The 18,084-nt window shown below is 58.7% G+C and overlaps 5 protein-coding genes across 5 annotated transcripts; 3 read left to right on the top strand and 2 right to left on the bottom strand.

Moving 5' to 3' along the window:
• Positions 1–161: 161 nt before the first annotated feature.
• Positions 162–4,884, top strand: PLICBS_008749 (uncharacterized protein; the record flags this gene model as incomplete). Its single annotated transcript, XM_018324786.2, has 13 exons — positions 162–320; positions 383–1,336; positions 1,398–1,532; positions 1,596–1,662; positions 1,726–1,857; positions 1,919–2,796; positions 2,850–3,003; positions 3,049–3,381; positions 3,435–3,517; positions 3,573–3,707; positions 3,764–3,996; positions 4,063–4,532; positions 4,598–4,884. The coding sequence occupies 13 exons, from the start codon at positions 162–164 to the stop codon at positions 4,882–4,884; spliced, it is 4,020 nt and encodes a 1,339-aa protein (XP_018176180.2).
• A 392-nt stretch (positions 4,885–5,276) lies between these two features.
• Positions 5,277–6,529, top strand: PLICBS_008748 (uncharacterized protein; the record flags this gene model as incomplete). The annotated part of the gene is made up of 4 exons (XM_065601447.1): positions 5,277–5,286; positions 5,349–5,709; positions 5,778–5,982; positions 6,056–6,529. 4 exons carry the CDS (start codon positions 5,277–5,279, stop codon positions 6,527–6,529), a joined length of 1,050 nt encoding a protein of 349 aa, XP_065457519.1.
• Positions 6,530–8,196: 1,667 nt separating this feature from the next.
• PLICBS_008747 (uncharacterized protein) lies at positions 8,197–9,298 on the top strand (the record flags this gene model as incomplete). Its single annotated transcript, XM_018324787.2, has 3 exons — positions 8,197–8,260; positions 8,330–8,627; positions 8,695–9,298. The coding sequence occupies 3 exons, from the start codon at positions 8,197–8,199 to the stop codon at positions 9,296–9,298; spliced, it is 966 nt and encodes a 321-aa protein (XP_018176181.2).
• Positions 9,299–9,666: 368 nt separating this feature from the next.
• PLICBS_008746 (uncharacterized protein) lies at positions 9,667–15,261 on the bottom strand (the record flags this gene model as incomplete). Its single annotated transcript, XM_018324788.2, has 2 exons — positions 9,667–15,011; positions 15,195–15,261. 2 exons carry the CDS (start codon positions 15,259–15,261, stop codon positions 9,667–9,669), a joined length of 5,412 nt encoding a protein of 1,803 aa, XP_018176182.2.
• Positions 15,262–15,710: 449 nt separating this feature from the next.
• Positions 15,711–16,720, bottom strand: PLICBS_008745 (uncharacterized protein; the record flags this gene model as incomplete). Its single annotated transcript, XM_018324789.2, has 2 exons — positions 15,711–16,617; positions 16,677–16,720. 2 exons carry the CDS (start codon positions 16,718–16,720, stop codon positions 15,711–15,713), a joined length of 951 nt encoding a protein of 316 aa, XP_018176183.1.
• Between the last annotated feature and the right edge of the window lie 1,364 nt (positions 16,721–18,084).

Raw genomic sequence — 18,084 nt, 5'->3', positions numbered from 1 at the left:
TTGGCGCAGCGGACCCCCCCCTTCGAGGCCATCGACGGCTTGTGCGCTTACCTTCTGGCCGGGACTGCGCCGCATCTGGAACCGCGAACCGCGAGTACGCCCGCCATAACCGCACCTTGTCGCATTCGCCATGAAGAGCTTCGGCTGGTGACTCTTCGGCGATGGAAGATGCCGCGAGCTCCCCTACGGGCGGCCGTCGCCGCAGCCCCCCCGGCGCCGGCCACGAGTCTAGAAACCGCGGGGGCACCTCCCTGTACCGCCTCAATTCGAACCAGAGCAATACCAGCGTCTTCGAAGACGTCGAGATGGCGCATGAAGAGGTGGGCAATCATACACGGCCTTGGGCGGCCATGGCCGATATCGACGACTAACACCGCCGCAGCTCTACTCGGGCCCCATGGCTGAGAGCCTGCCCACAAGTGTGTCGGCGTTTTCCCATCGCAGAGCACGGGCCGACTCAACCGCGAGCTTCACGTACTACGAAGAGGAGGAGGAACTTGCGCCGGAGCCAGAAGACCGCGAAAGTGTCTATCGGAGGCCGAGCGTGTCGGGCAGCTACATCCGCCGCAGTATCAGCGACCTCGGCGATGTAAACGAATTCGAGTTCTCCGTCGACGACGACGAAGATTCGGCGGATCGTGAGTATCAGGCTACCGAGGACGACTACGTCCTCCGCCGATGCTCCTCGGCCCAGTCACGCACTTCGGTCCACGCCCGCCTACTCCGTCATGATAGCGCTGCGACGGCAGCGAGCTCTCGTCATGAAGGCCGTACAAGCCAGAAGATCTATATGCCCAACGAGGACCTGACCATCGCCGTTGCTGGCTTTCGCACGAGCAGGGTCGGATACGCATGCTACGTGTTTACCTGCGTTGTTTCATGTGGACTTGCTTTCCTGCTCTTCCGATGGCTTCCGCGATGGTATGTTGGACTTGTCGGCCGGCCATTTCCCTTGAGGGAGTGCCACTGGGTTGTTGTCGAGAACCAATGGGGCGAGCTCGCAATTATGTCGGTCAAGACCCAGCTCTACGGACGTCCCCTCTCTTCTGTCTTTGGCCTCCCTGAGAAGATCTTCGCCTACGGCCTAGACGACGAGGATAGTGATCCCCTGATGGATAGTCTCCGGACTCTCGACTATCGCTACGTTCGCCTCTGCTACCACCCCCTCAAGGATAAGTTCGTCATGTCTACTGGGTGGAAGGATCCGGAATGGACTGATGTCCGTTCCGTGCGTGCCGGGCTCGACAGTGACGAAAAGTCCATCCGCGAGATTATCTTTGGGAGCAATTTGATCGACGTCGACCAGAAGCCTGTTGGCCAACTGCTTGTTGACGAGGTGAGTTGTCCCGATACATATATTGAAGTTCGTGGCGCCACGTGCTGAAACCTTCACCCAGGTCCTGCATCCCTTTTACATGTTTCAAGTAGCCAGCCTGATCCTTTGGTCCATGGACTCGTACTACTACTATGCCGCCTGCATCTTCGTCATGTCAGTCGGTAGCATCACTGCTACGCTCATTGAAACCCGCGCGGTGAGTAGGATTACCCTTGGCGCGACACGCCTCTTGCACTAGGCAAGGCTAACCAAAGGAAAGACTATGAAGAGGCTCAGGGAGATATCCCGGTTTGAATGCGACGTTCGCGTTCTCCGTAATGGATTCTGTGAGTTGCCAACAGCCCATATTTCCTAGTCTGAAGCGGCACGCCACTGACCACAGTAATAAGGGAGATACGTCTCATCTAGCGACCTGGTTCCGGGAGACATTTACGAGCTCAGCGACCCAAATCTGACACAGTTTCCAAGCGATGGATTGCTTCTCAGTGGAGACTGCATTGTCAACGAGAGCATGCTGACCGGTAAGCGACGGGATCGGCCACCTATGCTGATGAGACAGGGCAAGCAGGCTGACGGTTGAAGGTGAATCTGTACCGGTCTCGAAGCTGCCGGCCACGGACGAGGTGCTTCGGGCCATGGACCTCGGGGCGGCTTCCGTCTCGCCTGAGACTGCACGACACTTCTTGTTCTGCGGCACCAAAATCATCCGTACGAGGCGGCCGCACGAGGACGAGGGAGGCGACGCCGTTGCCCTTGCCCTTGTAGTGCGGACTGGCTTCAATACGACCAAGGGCGCCTTGGTCCGTTCCATGCTCTTCCCCAAGCCTTCGGGGTTCAAGTTCTATCGCGACTCCTTCAGATACATCAGTGTCATGGCCATGGTCGCCTTGCTGGGCTTCGTGGCCTCTTTTATCAACTTTGTCAGGCTCAACCTTGCGTGGCGCTTGATCATTGTGCGGGCGTTGGATCTCATCACCATCGTTGTCCCGCCTGCCCTCCCCGCGACCCTTACGATTGGCACCAACTTCGCCCTTGCACGCCTCAAGAAGAAGGAAATATTCTGCATCAGCCCTCAAAGGGTGAATGTCGGCGGCAAACTGGACATCATGTGCTTCGACAAGACTGGTACGTTGACAGAGGATGGCCTCGACGTGTTGGGGATCCGTGTCATATGTCCAGAGACGCACAAGTTCAGCGACGTCATGTCGGCACCGCCGTCGATTGAGAGCCATGCCGAAAATGTCGCGTCGCAGAAGCGGAGCCCTACCAAGGCCGCGCTGTACACCATGGCAACATGCCACTCCCTTCGCTCGGTGGACGGCGGCCTCGTTGGGGACCCGCTAGACGTTAAGATGTTTGAGTTCACCGGCTGGTCGTTTGAGGAAGGCAAACACCGGGTAGGCGACGGCGAGGACGAGGATCAAGGCGGGCTTGCTCCCTCCATCGCGCGCCCACCTGACGTATGTTGACTATCCAGTGCCAAATAACTTCGTTGGCTAACTTTGGGGAACAGGAATCCGCTGAGCTTGGTGTTTTGAAGTCATTTGAGTTCGTGTCGCAGCTCAGACGAGCCAGTGTTATTGTCCGTCATTTTGGGCAGAAGAGCGGCGACATTTTCGTCAAGGGAGCCCCCGAGGCGATGCGAGAAATCTGTCGGCCGGAGAGCTGTGAGTAAACCAGTCTCGATCGTTGCGTTCTCTGACATGTTTTAGTCCCTCATGACTACGACGAGCTCTTGTCGTATTACACTCACAAGGGGTATCGCGTCATTGGCTGTGCGACGCGCCATCTGCCGAAGCTTACCTGGGTCAAGGCGCAAAAGATGACCAGAGACGAGGTTGAGAGCCGTCTTGACTTTGTCGGCTTCATCATTTTCGAGAACAAGCTCAAGCCTACCACGGCGGGTGTGTTGAAGGAGCTGCTCGACTCCAACATTGGCGCGGTGATGGTGACAGGCGACAACATCCTCACAGCCATTAGTGTTGCGCGGGAATGCGGACTGTTGGATCGCAACGCGCATTGCTTCGTGCCGCGGTTCACACGCGGTGAGTCGTGTCATTGGGAGAGGGCCTGCGTTCAGACTGCTAACGTTCTCCAGGCGATGCACGCGATCCCACAGCTGAACTGCACTGGGAAAGCATTGATAACAACGTCTACAGCCTTGATAAACGGACTCTTTCGGTGAGACATGCAAAGCGCCTGACCACGGGGAGATTTCGTTCTGACGACGGTGTAGCCTTTGCCAGTCCCCCCTGAGGCCGACGCTTCGTTGCCGTACGACATTTCCAACCTCCGTAATTATTCTCTGGCTGTTAGCGGAGAAGCGTTCCGCTGGATTGTCGACTATGCATCGCCAGAGGTTTTGCGAACGGTAAGCATCGTACATGTCGTTGCAACAAGCGGCTGGGCTAACCGGTTGCCCAACAGATGCTTGTCCAAGGCAAGGTGTTTGCACGAATGTCGCCAGACGAGAAGCACGAATTGGTTGAGAAGCTTCAGAGTATAGACTATTGCTGCGGATTCTGCGGTGACGGCGCCAACGACTGCGGAGCGCTCAAGGCAGCGGATGTCGGCATCTCCCTGTCAGAAGCAGAAGCGTCTGTGGCGGCGCCCTTTACATCGAGGGTGTTTGACATTGGCTGTGTCCTCGAGGTCATCAAGTACGACCAAAGAAGAAATCCCTCGTGACGAGCAACGTGGTGTGCGTCTGCTAACAAGCTCATTAGGGAGGGGAGGGCCGCGCTTGTGACGAGTTTCAGCTGCTTCAAGTACATGAGCCTGTACTCAGCAATCCAGTTCACGTCAGTGAGCTTCTTGTATGCCAAGGCGTCCAACCTCGGCGACTTTCAGTTCCTTTTCATCGACCTTCTTCTAATATTGCCCATCGCCATATTCATGGGATGGGCCGGCCCGGCGCCTAAGCTGTGCCGGAAGCGGCCAACGGCGGACTTGGTGTCGCGCAAAGTCTTGACACCGCTTCTGGGCCTCATGGGCATCTGTATTCTCATCCAGGCCGTGGCATATGTGACGGTCCGACAGCAGAGCTGGTACATACCACCCAAGGTCAAGCACGACGAATCAAGTATCAAAAACTCGGAGAACACAGCCTTGTTCTTGGTGTCGTGCTTCGAGTACGTCTTGTCAGGAGTGCTCCTGAATGCCGGACCACCGTTCCGGCAGGGCACGCTGCAGAACTGTAAGTTGGCCCCCTGCAAGTGCTGGACGGCGACCTCATCATTGGCGATGCTGACTCGGAGGCAGGGCCGTTCATGGCGACAATCACGGTGGCACTGGGCGTATCGGTGTACATGGTGCTGGCCCCGGCGCATTGGCTGAAGAAGCTTATGCAACTGACGAACATGAGCCGGGGGTATGAGATGGCCCTGATCGGGCTTGGAGTGGCATACATCGGGATGGCCTGGGTGTTTGAGCGGCACCTGGCGCTGCGCCTCGCGAGGTTCTTGGGGGCGGCCAAGGAGCGCCTCACGGGACGAGGCAAGAAGCGCAAGGAGTACAAGATAATCCGAGAGAGCATCTGGGGTAATTAAGGACGGCGACGCATTTAGGGGCAGGCGGAAGGGCGTTTGGGATAGACAAATGAGGGCGGGCGAAGGGGAGAACTCCGGACGGCCGGGCTCGGGGCGGCGGCGCGGCGCGGCACGGCGCGGCCCAGGGTCGTTGGCCAATAGTGGGGCGGCGGCCTGCTTCAGGTTGGTCTCGGGTGAGTCCATGACCTCACCACTCCCTGCGCCTGGCAGCCGCCCGCAACGGCGCAGCGCCCGGCAGCCGAAACGGGGTTCCTGGCTTGTGTAACACTAGACTTTGTATGCATGGATGAAGAGAAACCGCCCGCCGGGCCCTCCAGCACCTCTCGCGCCGAATCACCTGCGCACTCGCCGTGACAGAGCTTACTCTACGGTCTATCACAGAGTCGCTGGCCATGAACTACGGTGAGCCCGCCAGCTTAGCTACGGACGGACACACGTGCTCACTCAGGCATGATCGCGGGCAGACTGGATCCTCGACGGCGGCTACCTGCCGCATGCCGTCATCCGCGTCGGCATCCGGCGCCAGCTCCGGGACCGGCTGGCATCCATCGCCAGCACGTCCCTGAGCGATGCCATCGCCAGCAAGATGGCCTACATTGAGCGCCTCCGCACGCGGCCCATGGCCGTGGAGACGGATGCCGCCAACGCCCAGCACTACGAGGTCGGCACCGGCGTGCTGGCGGCCTGTCTCGGCCCGCGCATGAAGTACTCGTGCTGCCTGTATCCCAAGGGCGGCGAGACGCTGGCCCAGGCCGAGGTCGCCATGCTCCAGTCCTACCTCGACAAGGCAGAGCTCAAGGACGGCATGAGCATCCTCGATTTGGGGTAAGAGGGTCCATCCATCCATGCAGTTCAGATCCCCGTGTTGAGACTGAGCTTGTGCCTTGACGTAGATGCGGCTGGGGTTCCGGCGCTCTTTTCTTTGCAGAGATGCTCCCCAACTCGCCCATCACTGCCTTCTCCAACTCGCGAACGCAAAAGGAGCACATCGACGCCGAGGCTCGTCGTCGTGGCTTGTCAAATGTAACAGTCATCACCGGAAACGTCGTCGACTACGAGTTTGAAGCCGGCAGCTTCGACCGTGTGGTGTCGATAGAGGTATGTGCCCCCGCTCTGCCGATCCCATCACAACATGTGTGCGAATACTGACGGCAGGGGCCACGTCTTGCAGCTCTTTGAGCACATGAAGAATTATGAGCTGCTCATGGCCAAGGTCTCCCGCGCCCTCAAGCCCGGCGGCAAGCTCTTTGTGCACATCTTTGCGCACAAGTCGACCCCGTACGACTACGAGGAAGGCTGGATGACGACGCACTTCTTCACCGGCGGCACCATGCCCTCGGCCGACCTGCTTCTCTATTTCCAGCGAGACCTCAAGATCCAGAAGCAGTGGTGGGTCAACGGGACGCACTACTCGCGCACCTGCGAGGACTGGCTGTCGTCCATGACGGCCAACAAGAAGGACATGTGGCCGCACCTCGTGCACACGTACGGCGACAAGGATGCGGCGACGTGGTACAATCGCTGGCAGATCTTCTACATGGCCTGCTCGGAGCTGTTTGCGTACGACGGCGGCGACACCTGGGGGGTCGCCCATTACCTGTTTGAGAAGGAGAAGCAGAGAGGGAAAGACGTCACGGCAGCGTAGCGTGCATTGCGGCGTGAGAGACAGTTCATGGCCTTTTTTCGTTTTGTACAATGGATTTGATCCTCTATCGGTTCGCTTCTCCCGCCGAGGACTCCGTGTTCGCTTCCCCACCAATCGTTCAATGATCCCAGGGATGCTTCCAGCCCATCAGTACCGGACCTAATGCAGTGAATAGACACGTCAGCAGCTTGTTGACGGCAATACGGGCGCACGGGCAATGGCTGCCAGCGGCGGGAGCGGAGGCGAGGGATATTCTTCGTACCGTCCTTCTTGGCTCTGTACATCAGCTGCAGAACAGCAAGTCAGCATCACGGTCCCTTTTCCTTGCGGGTTCGGGCAAGAAGCCTTGGGCGTCGATGGCTCTGCAGGGGACAAACGCACCCAAAACCACATGCCAGCGCCGAGGGCGGTCGCAGTCAACCGGTAGATGGGGGCCACATGGGGCACGGGAGGCTTCGGGGGGCCCATGGCGAGCACCTTCGTGGTCTGGGGTTCGCGGCTCGAGGAATTACCGATCAGGCGACGAGCTGCGAGAAGACGCATCAGAGGTCAGCAATTGTAGTCGGCGCTGCAGAATGTCGTCTGGAGGCAGGGTGAAGAATGGGCGGGGAGCGACCGGCCGGCCTCGGGCAGGCACGAAGCCTGCGCCCGTCGCCCGTCACGACGCGGGAGACGGAAGGAGGAGAAATTTGCGATTGGACGAACCTGATTGACGCGCGAGACCGGGTCGTATTCGCGATGTTGCCGTGCAGCGGTTGATGATCAGCCGGATGTCTTCGTCGACACTGCGAGAGACGCATCGCCGAAGTTGAGACCGGGCCTGGGGGGGGGGGGGGACAATTCTGGAATGACTAAGCGTGCCTATGCGCAAGCTCATTGGCTGACTGGAGCCAGCCCCGGGAGCCAGACTTTAGGGGACGGCATCTTCTGAAACGAAAGGAACACAGTACTGGGACGGGCGCGGGTACAACTATTGCGCGCCCTGTAGAGGTACTTGCTACTGACTTGGAAGGTACTCGCCGCGTATTCGTACTCGGCAGTACTTCCCTCTTTCCCGCTCTGGCCTGCTAGGCACGTACCTTACTTACCTACAGGTACTTGCCTCAAGGTAGCCCCAGTCTTGGGTCATACCTGAAGGCCAAGTACGAGTGCCAATCTAATTCCAAGGTACCTACATAATACATAATTGTAGGTACTAGGTAGTAGTACGTAGCGCCCACCTTGTCCTGTCAGTGGCAGTCACTACTAGGTATGTACGAAGTGTCTTGTTCCCACGCCTCGTCCTGGGAAATGATACACGTTGCTGGTCCATGCACATGCAGCCCGTCGCCAGTGACCTAACGACTTACACATCAGCGGCATCTCTCCATCGTCACCCCGCCTCGCTCATCCTCGCCCTCCTCAACATTGGACACGTCGACACAACGTCAGTTCACCTCCGTCCTCTGGCTGCATTCCCCTCTGCGCCCGCTGGCAGAGCGTCGCTCCCTTCTCCCCAGGACCTGTTCTGTTCTGTCCCATCAACGTCGCGCCGCCACTACCTTTGCTGGCTGTCTCTGCTCGCCATGGGACCTGTTGGTGTCCCGCGATAGAGACGACGCTTGAACGACACCACCAGCTACGAGCCAGGAACAGCACTTGGCTGAAGCCGTATTCTCCCCGACATCATGGCTTCCGCAATCAACAGCACCCCTCAGCTCAGCTCAAAGTCGCCGACAATCCGGCGCATTCGTGAGTCGCCAGCACCCGACTGAGCTGCCGAGCCGCATCGCGAACTGGCCGCTAACAGACAGTGTGCAGTCCGAGAAGCTGCTGAAATGTCCAACTCCCCATCGCCAGACTACATCGCCGAGCCCCTCGAATCCGACCTCTTTGAATGGCACTTCACCCTCCGAGGGCCGCCCAACTCGTCCTACAGCGAGGGCGTGTACCACGGCCGCATTGTCTTGCCGCCGACGTACCCCCTGCGACCACCTAGCTTCCGTTTCACCACCCCCAACGGTCGCTTCGAGGCCAACCGCGAGATATGTCTGAGCATCAGCGGTCACCACGAGGAGACCTGGCAGCCCGCGTGGGGGATCCGGACGGCTATAGTCGCGTGCGTCACTTCCCCACTCCTTTATCTCCCCTCGCCCCCGAAACTGACCCGGCTTCCTGTGTTACAGTCTCAGAAGCTTCATGGAGACTGACGCGCGCGGCCAACTGGGTGGCCTGGATACGACCGATGCAGTCCGCCGGCGGCTTGCCCGCGAGTCTGGCTCCCACGCGTGCGCGACGTGTGGCCGCACCAACACCGACATCATCGCCGAGTCCGAAAAGAGAGCGCGCGAGCATTCGTCGTTGACCCCCGAGGAGGTGCAGGTGCCCCAAGAACTCAGCATGGGCTGGAAGGACGAAATGCAGGCGAGGAAAGATGCCGATTCGAAGGCAGAGCAGGGGCCCGCTAGCAATGCGACGCCCACAGCAAGCAGAGATGACGAATCTGACGGTGCAGAACTGGCTGAGGGCTTCGTCCGGACGGCACCGCCCGCACGACACGCCGAAGATACAAGGCAAACAGTGTTACCAACGGCCCCTCCAAATCAGGCGGCTCACGTGCAGCGCTTGCCCGCCGCTCCTGAGCAAGCCAACGACCGGCATGGACGCCCCCAGCTCCACCAAATCCCTGGTGCCCCTAACGATGGCGTTCCTCTGTGGATTGACCGGGCCATTGTTGCCTTGGTTATACTCCTGGGCGCCGTACTTTTCAAGGTCTTGTTTGGTTTTTGAGCTATATAGACTCAATGTGGCATTTACGAAGCACGTGGCGTTATTGGAGTTGGAGCAACTGGATGTCACTTTCATTGTTTCTCATGATGGTTTCTAGCCTGCCATGGCATGTTGGGCTAAGTCACGAGGAACGGCGTCAAGGAACACGGTCGCGGATGATGGGATGGATTGTGGCTGTTTGCAATCGACAGCCCGTGGAATAGTCAGCTCAAAAATGACACGGGTCGCCTCGCCCGGCTCCTGTCAGGGGTATCTAGGTACAATACAGGAAAGATGCAAACAGTTGTGACAACGTCCCCCTGGTTCAATCAAACGGCCAGCGTCCCCCGTACACCTGTCTCTAGCTAGGCGCCCCGTCTACATCCAGTCTACGCGGCAAGCCCGTTGCGGAGCCAGGGAACCACAAGCCACCACCACTCTCCAACGGTCGTCGCCATGCCGTCCATCGTGCTCACCAGTACGCCCGTCCTTCGGCCCCATTCCATGATGAGCTGGGCCTCAAACTCGTCCAGCGTAGGGTGAAGAGCGCGGCAGATGCCCTCCCTGGTCATGGCGCCTCGTATCGCAAACGCAAAGCAAAACGCACCAAGGATCTCTGACCACAGCTGAACGTTGCTGGCTTCGAAGAAGTCGACCCATTGAGGCAGCTCGCCCCCAGAACGGCCCGTCGGTGGTCCGTCAGCCACCGCAACCCGCAGCACATCGATCTCCTCGTTGAACTTGTAAGATTCCGTCGGCACCGCGTCGATCCCAAAGTGGTAATACGATTTGGGATACTTGCGGCTTTCGTAGTTGCCCGGCTCGAAGCCGAGAGGGATGTCGGGAAGCCCCACGGGGACGAGCCTAACTCTCCCGGCTCCGTTCAAGTTGGTGAGAGCCATCACTGCGCCCTCGCTGAGAGTGTACGCTACTGCCATCGATCCCTGGCTGCGGAAGGCGTCGTCCAGTTGCGCCTTGAAGGCGGCGGCCTCGTCGTACTTTGCTGTCTGGGCCATCTTCGCCAAATTCGACACGTACCACTCGTTCAGCCGGTACGGGCGACCACCAAGCAAGGCCTTCTTGCTCCGGCAAATGACTTTCTGATCGGTCAGTTGAGACGTCGCCTGGCGAAAGATTGCTGCCCGTTGCTGCCTGTTCCCCGGACACAGCTGGTTAAACTTGGTCTTGATCTGGTCGCTTGAATATCGCGTCTCTCCGGTGCTGCAGAGCGACTTGACCCAGGACTTTGCCACGTCAAAGTCCGTCACAGCCAGTGCAGGCCATGCGACCGCTCCATTGGATGCGCTCGTGATGGTGACCGCACCAGAGTCCATTGTGATTGCCTCGAAGCGAGTATACGTTGATGTTAGGGTATGGAAATATCTCTCTCTCCAGTCTTCGGTCTTGCCCTGAACCCCGTCCAGAGAGTAGTGCTGGTCAAGGAGCTCCCTTGAGCGTGGCATCTGGAATCCATCTTGCCGAGGTAGTTGCATTGTCCAACGTATCAGCCCGCTCCAATCATACTCAAGGGGTTTGTCAAAGTCTATGACGGGAAGCTCACCGCTTTCGAACGCGGAGAGGAGCTTTTCTTGGAAAATGCGGGTGAAGTTTGAGACGTAGGCCGTCTGCTCCTTTCGAACGGCTGTCCAGAATCTCCTCAGATGCACAAGACCGAGATGGGGATATAGTTTCATGAGCAGGCCCCAGTCAACTGCCTTATCTGCGCCCCCTAGAACCGAGCGGATGGCAATAAAGGCAGCCAAAAGCTCCGGTCGATTGTCGATCTTTGCGGTGCCCGTCGAGGCTACTTCGGCAGTGCCTCCAGGTGTGGATAGGGCAGTGAGAGCTCGAGTCACCAGGGCAACACGCTTGATCTTTGGTTGTCTCGAGCCCCAGCTACCAGCATCGGCAGCTGACGCTCGTGCCTGACTGGCAATTGCCCGGCGAGTAATGATCTCTAGATCGTCATCAGAAGAGGACGAGGCGGCATCATCTGCCTTGCTCGCCAAACCGTCCCTCACTGAATTCGGCGTAAGCTGCTCCTTGGCTGGCCAGACCAGTTCATGGAGAGCCCCAGTGACTCCTTCATCTGGGTCGGCGTGAAACCGGACAAAGATGTTGTACGGACCGGCCTCTCCGGGCGCAGCTTTGACAAAGTGAGATTCATGCGACAACTCCACGTCCAAGCAAGCACGCAGCCTGCGAAGAAATCGCTGATGGGGTGTGTTCGCCAAGCCCGGCGTGTACTTCTTGTGCTTCGACGCTGCAAGCCGTTCCTCGATTTGGTGGTTAATCGCGGACCATTCGAACCACTTCCTGTCCGGCATCCAGCCTTCGAGAATGAGGCTACTGCCGAGGCTGTCGATTCCTGCATTGCTGAACCAGGGCCAAGTGCCCCTGCAACCGACTATTGGAGTGGCTGCGCCAAATTTGTAGGTGGTAGGCCCCGATGCCTGTAGCTCCGCAGATTCCTGTCCACGCCGAGAGGTGAAAGGGCCGAGCGACCACGGTGTATCACCCCTGGCGGTAGATGCTTGTGGCGCAAAGTCGTCATCGAGGCGTGTATTGGGTTCCAGAAACGTGATACCTCGGGTAGACGCTTGAGTTCCATATGAAGGGCTTGAAAATCCGTCGTCCCATTCGCCATGTCCAATCTTGCGTTTCCTGCCCCTGCGACGCCTGGGGGGAGTCCCAAGACCGTTTCCCTCCTCAGATTTGGGGTCCACAGAGTACTTGTACCGTTTCACACGGCGAGGGCTCTCAGCGTCCCCAGCTCTTTTTGCCGCCAGTTGCGCAGCATAGACAGGGGCGTCCAGAATTGCCACCTCCTCGGGCAAAGGTCGACGTCCACGGATCTTTGTACCAGCTGAGGCGTCGAGATCGGGTTTTTTGTCCTGGCCTACCATCGTGTTTCGAAACGGCCCGTCTCCCATCTTCAGCTGCTCGATCAGGCGCAAAGACTCTGGCGCGAAGGCATCGAGATTAGGCCGAGTAATGAGCTGGCATTTTGAAAACATGCCTTTTTCGTCGCGAAGGGCATGCCAGTGTTCAGCGACAGCCTTCCTCTTGATCATGTCTCTCGCTGTGGTCTGGCAGTCCCTTTCCGAAGGAGTTTGTTCGGCAGGGAAACGAGCGTTCCACGAGGAAGCGACGTCCTGCGCAAGGGTCGAACCGCCCAAGAGTGCACCGCCGCGTTCTTCCAGAAGGTTTTCGATGATGTTGGATATTCGATTCAACATAACCTTGGTAGTTCTGTTGCGGCGATGATGGCTACCATCCCCCCTTTTGTTCTCCCTGCCTGTCATCGTTGACTCGGCTTCGAGGCCAGGGGTGGCTGAGACGGATCCGGATCCTTCAGGCTGGCCTATCTGGCTGACAAAGTCACTTGGAGTTGGCGGATACGCATGAACAGGTGCGCTTAAAGGGCTATTGCTCATGAGCGCCAAGTTGTGTCGAGGCAAGCTGGCCTCGGTCTCGAGAAGTGCCCCTTGCCCAGTCTTCGCTGGAACAAATGGACCTTGTTCTTCGACCAGTGTGGTTAGGTTCTTGAGTGGCGCCATGGGCGTTGTATGCGAACCTTCTGCAGCATCGTCGTTGGTAGCCGGGCGGCTATCCAGCAGCTCCTCGGGGGATTGCCGTCTCTTGATTCTGGTTCTGGGAGCCAGGGGCTCATCGGAGACAGAAGGAGCACTTGCGTCAGGTGTACCCTCGCCTCTCACCGAATCGCTCTCATAGAAGGCTTCCAATGTTGTCGAGTAAGAGGACGCCTTAGCCTTCGTACGCCGGCCGGCGGGAACGGCGGGAGGGACGTAAGAAGTGTTGCAGGATGATCTTGACTTCTCCAAGTGGTACTTCAGGCCCAGATCATTCTTCCAGCTACCGCCGCACTTCTCGCATGTCCACGGCCGTGAAGGTGGCTCGTCTTCACGGACAGATCCTGTCGACTGTCCTCCTCGGCCGCGCTTGCCACGGCCGCGACCTCGAGGGCGCCCGCGAGCGCGACCCGAACCCCGGCCTCTGGCAGCTACTGATGGCGAGGTCGCAACATCGGTGGCATGTTCCGTAACGTCCCCGACAGCTTCTGGTTGACTGGTAAGCTCCTTATCCGCCTCATTTTGTGGCTCATCGGCACGCCCGTCTGGAGCAGGAGATGGAGGGGGAATCTCCAGAGTCAGGGCAGCGCGAAGGGCTTCTGGGGAAACCATGAGCTTGACCACAAGTTTTGGCCTCTCATTCTCTGCCTGAGCTGTAGCTGTGTCGGCCGGAGTTTCCGGACGGACTTCGTCCTGCGATCCCTGGGATTCGCCTGAAGGCGTTGTTCGTTGGGTGGAGCGTGAAGGCTTCTTCGCCTTCAAACGAACTCCACAAATCCTCGCGAGTGATAATTGCGTCGAGGTTTTCATGGGCACCTTAGGCGGGGGTCCAAAGCGGTAACCCTGTGCATCTTCCACGGGCGTTTCTTCCACGTTTACGGACTGTAAGGGCGCCTCGTTGGCCTTGGTCTGAGGGAAGAAGAGATACGATGCCACCTTGCCTGATCTGGCGTGCTCGCTCCGTAGCTGCATGTGTCTGAGGTGGGCGGGCTGCAGGCCCGTCGTGGCCATAGATCCAGTCATGGCTGACAGGAAGCGATTAAAGGTCGCGCCAAGAGTGAGCGAATAGATATCTGGGTTTGACAGCCCATTGTCCCTAGACGCCTGCACCAGCCTCGCGATAGTCCAAGGCAGAGGTTTGTCCGGGGCCCATGGGGGCAAAGAGCTGAGTCGGAGGCTACTGGCACGTCGAGCGATATCCTCATCGCCCATATCGTCCTCCGCCGCGTTCCTCGACGGCCTGCCGGCCTTTTTCCCCGTCGCCAAGAATAGGAACCAATCTTCGGCATCGAGTTCGCGACAGAACTTGATGCAGTCCTTGAACACTTTGTTCTCGAGCTTGGCTGCAACATACTGTATCGTACCGCGCGAACCGAGAAACCGGCAAGTCTTGGACATGACTTTCATTTGCCACCGCATCTCGAGGATACCCAGCTTCGCTTTGAGATCTTGCATGCGTATCACTTCCCACTCCTTGGCGATGGCCATGATAGTCGTTGCCAAAGCAGTGTAATCGACATCTGTGCCGGTCCAGCGGATATGCCAGGGTACAGGATCGAGGTTGTCGGCCAAGGCCTGACGAGTCAATGTCATTTCGGGCACTGGCCGGCTGATCGAGTCGCTTTCCTTGGGCAAGGATGGAGCCAAGTGCTTCAGCCACATCTTACTTGTTTTGGTCCCACGAACGAGTGTAGTCCTCTTGATGATGTAGCCCTTGCGGACAAGTGAATCGGTTCGCTTAGGCACAGAGCGCTTGTCTTGCACGACAAGCCGCCCGAGATCGCCTTGCAGGATGCCACGGGGGCCGCTGGATGCGATGCCGAGCAGGAGCACCCACTCGGAGCGGGGTATCCGCTTGTGGTCGACGGCATGGCCGGTGATGGCCTCCCACATGGTAGCCTCGGATACATAAATTCTGACTGCGTGGTCCGGGCTTGAAGATGAGGCTGCGCCATCCGTGTCAGGCCCGCTGGCGATACGAATTTGCTGCAAATCGAGGAGAGCAGGCAGAGCAAGGTGATTATGCTGCCTCTCGCGGCCAACGGAGACGTCGCTTCTTTGGACGAGCCATTTCCATATCGTCTCAGTAGCTCGGTCCACCACAGGCTGCTCGGCGGCAGAGGAGCCAGAGCTTGTCGGTGCTGCAGAGTCACGTATAGCCCGAATTACTTCTTCAACAGAGCAACCTGTGGTCGGCTCAAGTTAGCTCCTGAGATAAATCCCAACATCGCTCGCTCAAGTTGGAGGCATGGGCCGCAAAGTAGATCCCTGCGGCGAATGGCCCAGGGCTAACGTGCTCATGTGAAGGGGGTAGGCAAACTCACCTTGTTCACCAGCACAGGCGATCAGCATCAAAAGATGCGCGATCAACCCTTCTAGCTCCCAGGCCATGATGTCTCTGGAAGATTTGGGGTCATCGTCAAGCGAAAGAGCTAGAGGTCGGGAAGGTGATAAAAGTGTGCTCAGCTCCGGGATTTGAACGCGCGACCATCAGGTTCGGAACCACTGGGATTTTGGACGATGCCGTGTTCTGTGTTTTTGCTCACTGCAGGGACGTGTGTGGGGTGGAAGTGGAGAAGTGGGCCGCGAGACGATTGACAGCTACGATGACGTAATCCAAGTCCCCAGTTGCACATGCTCAGATGCAGGGACAACCTTAAATTCTTTGGTCAAGGTGCAAAGTCTTTGTACCGGGCCTGGTACAGTAGCAGCCTTGGTTACTTCGCAGTGTGCGCTTTGTGCCGGGCTGGATGCTCAATTGATCAGGAACAAGGACGTGCATGCATGCCGCTGGTTCACGAGTTCTACCGTACCCCAGGGCGCAGGCACAATGCGAAAGGCTACTTCTTCCTCCGCTGAGCGTCGAGCTTGGCCTGCTCGTGCTCGCGTATCTTCCTGTACGCCTCCACCACGTCGTTTCGTGCCGTCTGCAGCTCCTCGCGCCGACGTAAGCTTCCCGCGGCCTTGGGCACGCTGTCCACGTCAACTGTAGCGTCGCCAACTCTAAGCTGCTGCCGTATCTTCTTGTGGAGTTCTGGCGGCGCCTGTGCCACGTCGTGCAGTCCGACCTTTGCCTCTGCTCGCTTCTTCTTGAGCGCAAGCCACGGATCCTCGTCATCCTGTTCGACTTTGCCTCGCCGCCTGCGGCCCTTCTTCTTCTTCCCAGAGGCGTCTTGGGGCGCGTCCATGAAAGCAGAGGATGTCAGGACGCCAGCCCCGTCGTTTTCCAACTCGCGCTCGGCTTCGAGCTCGAGCTCTTCCTCCTTCATCTCCTGGATCTTGCGCTCCTCGGCTCTCCACTGGTCGTAGAGCTTGTGCATCTTCCGTTCCTTGCGCGTGCGGAAGACCTTGAGGCCCGCCTCGTCCTTGCCGTCCTTAATCTTGGTCTTCTTGGTCAGGCCAGCCACCGGCAGAGCAGCGTCGACCCGGGCAGCGAAGGACCTTAGGTCCTCGCCAGGGCGGATACGCGGCGCCTCGGGCATGTCCTCGGCTGTGGTGGTTGGTTCCTTGCCCTTTTCCTTGCCCTTGCCTTTGCGGGAGCTTGGCTCCTGGCCGTCGTCGAGGCCCGACCTTGTCTTCTTCCCTTGTGCGATGGCCATCAGCCGTCGGAACGCGCGTGGGGCATCGTTGTCCGAGGCGCGGCCCCTGCGCTGCTTGGTGGTGGCGTCTCGGGCTTGTTGCTTCGCGTTCTGCCTGTTCGTGGAGACAGGTAGCGGCCGGGCTTTTTGCGACGGTGGCAGATCGTATCTGTGCAACCATTGTTCAGCATTGCAAGTTCGCCGGGTTGAGGATTGGAGGAAGCTCACTCATCGTCGTCACCGCCGCGCTTTCTCTTGTGTTTGTGCGGCATTTTCCAACCCAACTGCTGTGGGTATGGATTTGGCCGGCCCGGGTCTATTTCACACTGTAACAAGGGCTATGCGACCGAGCAGCGTTGTGTCGTTGCGTCGCGTCTCTGTGAGTTGGCGGTGGCAGGCGGTTCGCGAAGCGAGCATCAGTCGAGGTTGGAGGCTGTGGAAATTTGCTGGCGGGATCCACTCGACTGGCAATCGATAAGCCTGGGTTTGCGGCGAGCAAGCGCCCAAGGCACCCCTCAGGGCTGCCCCGCGCCAGGTTTGTCAGGTACCGTGCCCTTGGTTAGGCCCTGGGCCTCCAGCGATTCTCGCCCGGTCAGTGCTCCACTACAATGGTGTACGAGTAAGTAGGTACCTAAAGCACTGCGCAGGTGCCTCTGGGAGCTCCAGGCCAGCCCCTCCACGGCACAGTAATCACTGCGTACCTTCACTACTAGGTAGGTACAGTACAGTACTGTACCTCAAGTACCTAGTAATTACTAGGTAGGTGAGGCGCCCAAAATGCACTGGCGCGCCCGCACCTCAGGCGTTGGAGCCCCAGCAAACATGGCCGCATGGTCCGGGTGTGTTCATGTCGCCTCGTCTCGCTCTTGGTGGCCACGTCGTGGGCGGTCGTCCTCCGGTCCCGCATCGGGTCTCTTCTCCCTTGTTCCGACGCTTGGTCCTCCGTCGGCTTCAACCGTCGGTTCGTGATCGTGGCCCGAGGACACGGACGACGACGTCGCGCACACCCCACCAGTGCGGACGGGTGCACGAGCACCGGTCTCCCTGCGCACATTGGTCGTCGTACGTGACTGTGTCGTACAGTGCTGTACAGCATCACTGCTCGAGTTTCCCGGCCCGACATTCCAGTGACGGGCCGCTCTGCGTCATCTTCAGCACTGTACGGGCCTGTGCTGTTGGTCTTATCTGCAGGACAGGTCGAGCTGCGGTGCAAATGTCGCCGAGGGTCGTTCACCGGGAACAGGGGCCGACCGGACGTTACATCAGGGCCGGCGAACAATCGTTTCGAACGGGAGACAATGCAATCGTCGCCGGACAACGATCGCATCCCGTCGTCTATGTCGGCCCGGCGCGCCCGCGAGTCCTCCATCCGGCCCTCCCGATCGCACGAGCCGTCGACCGAATACGAACCGTAGAGAATAGGGGGCCTCGTCGGCACGTGCCGTGCGGATGGCCGGCTCTCCACGTCCAAGGTTCCATTGTGGGCGTTGAGGCAGGGGTCGTCGAGGAACACGGCGTGCGCCAAGAGACAACCTTGGACGAGTGGCATTGGTTTGGACTCGAGCCGTCAGAGCCGACTCATGGCCGCAGGGCTTCTCGAACGCACCCGCCGCCCATCCATCGCAGCAACATCGCA

Source organism: Purpureocillium lilacinum (genome assembly GCF_023168085.1).
Source record: "Purpureocillium lilacinum CBS 284.36 DNA, scaffold_6, whole genome shotgun sequence".
Lineage (NCBI taxonomy): Eukaryota > Fungi > Ascomycota > Sordariomycetes > Hypocreales > Ophiocordycipitaceae > Purpureocillium > Purpureocillium lilacinum.
This window is presented reverse-complemented; position numbering and strand designations above follow the sequence as displayed.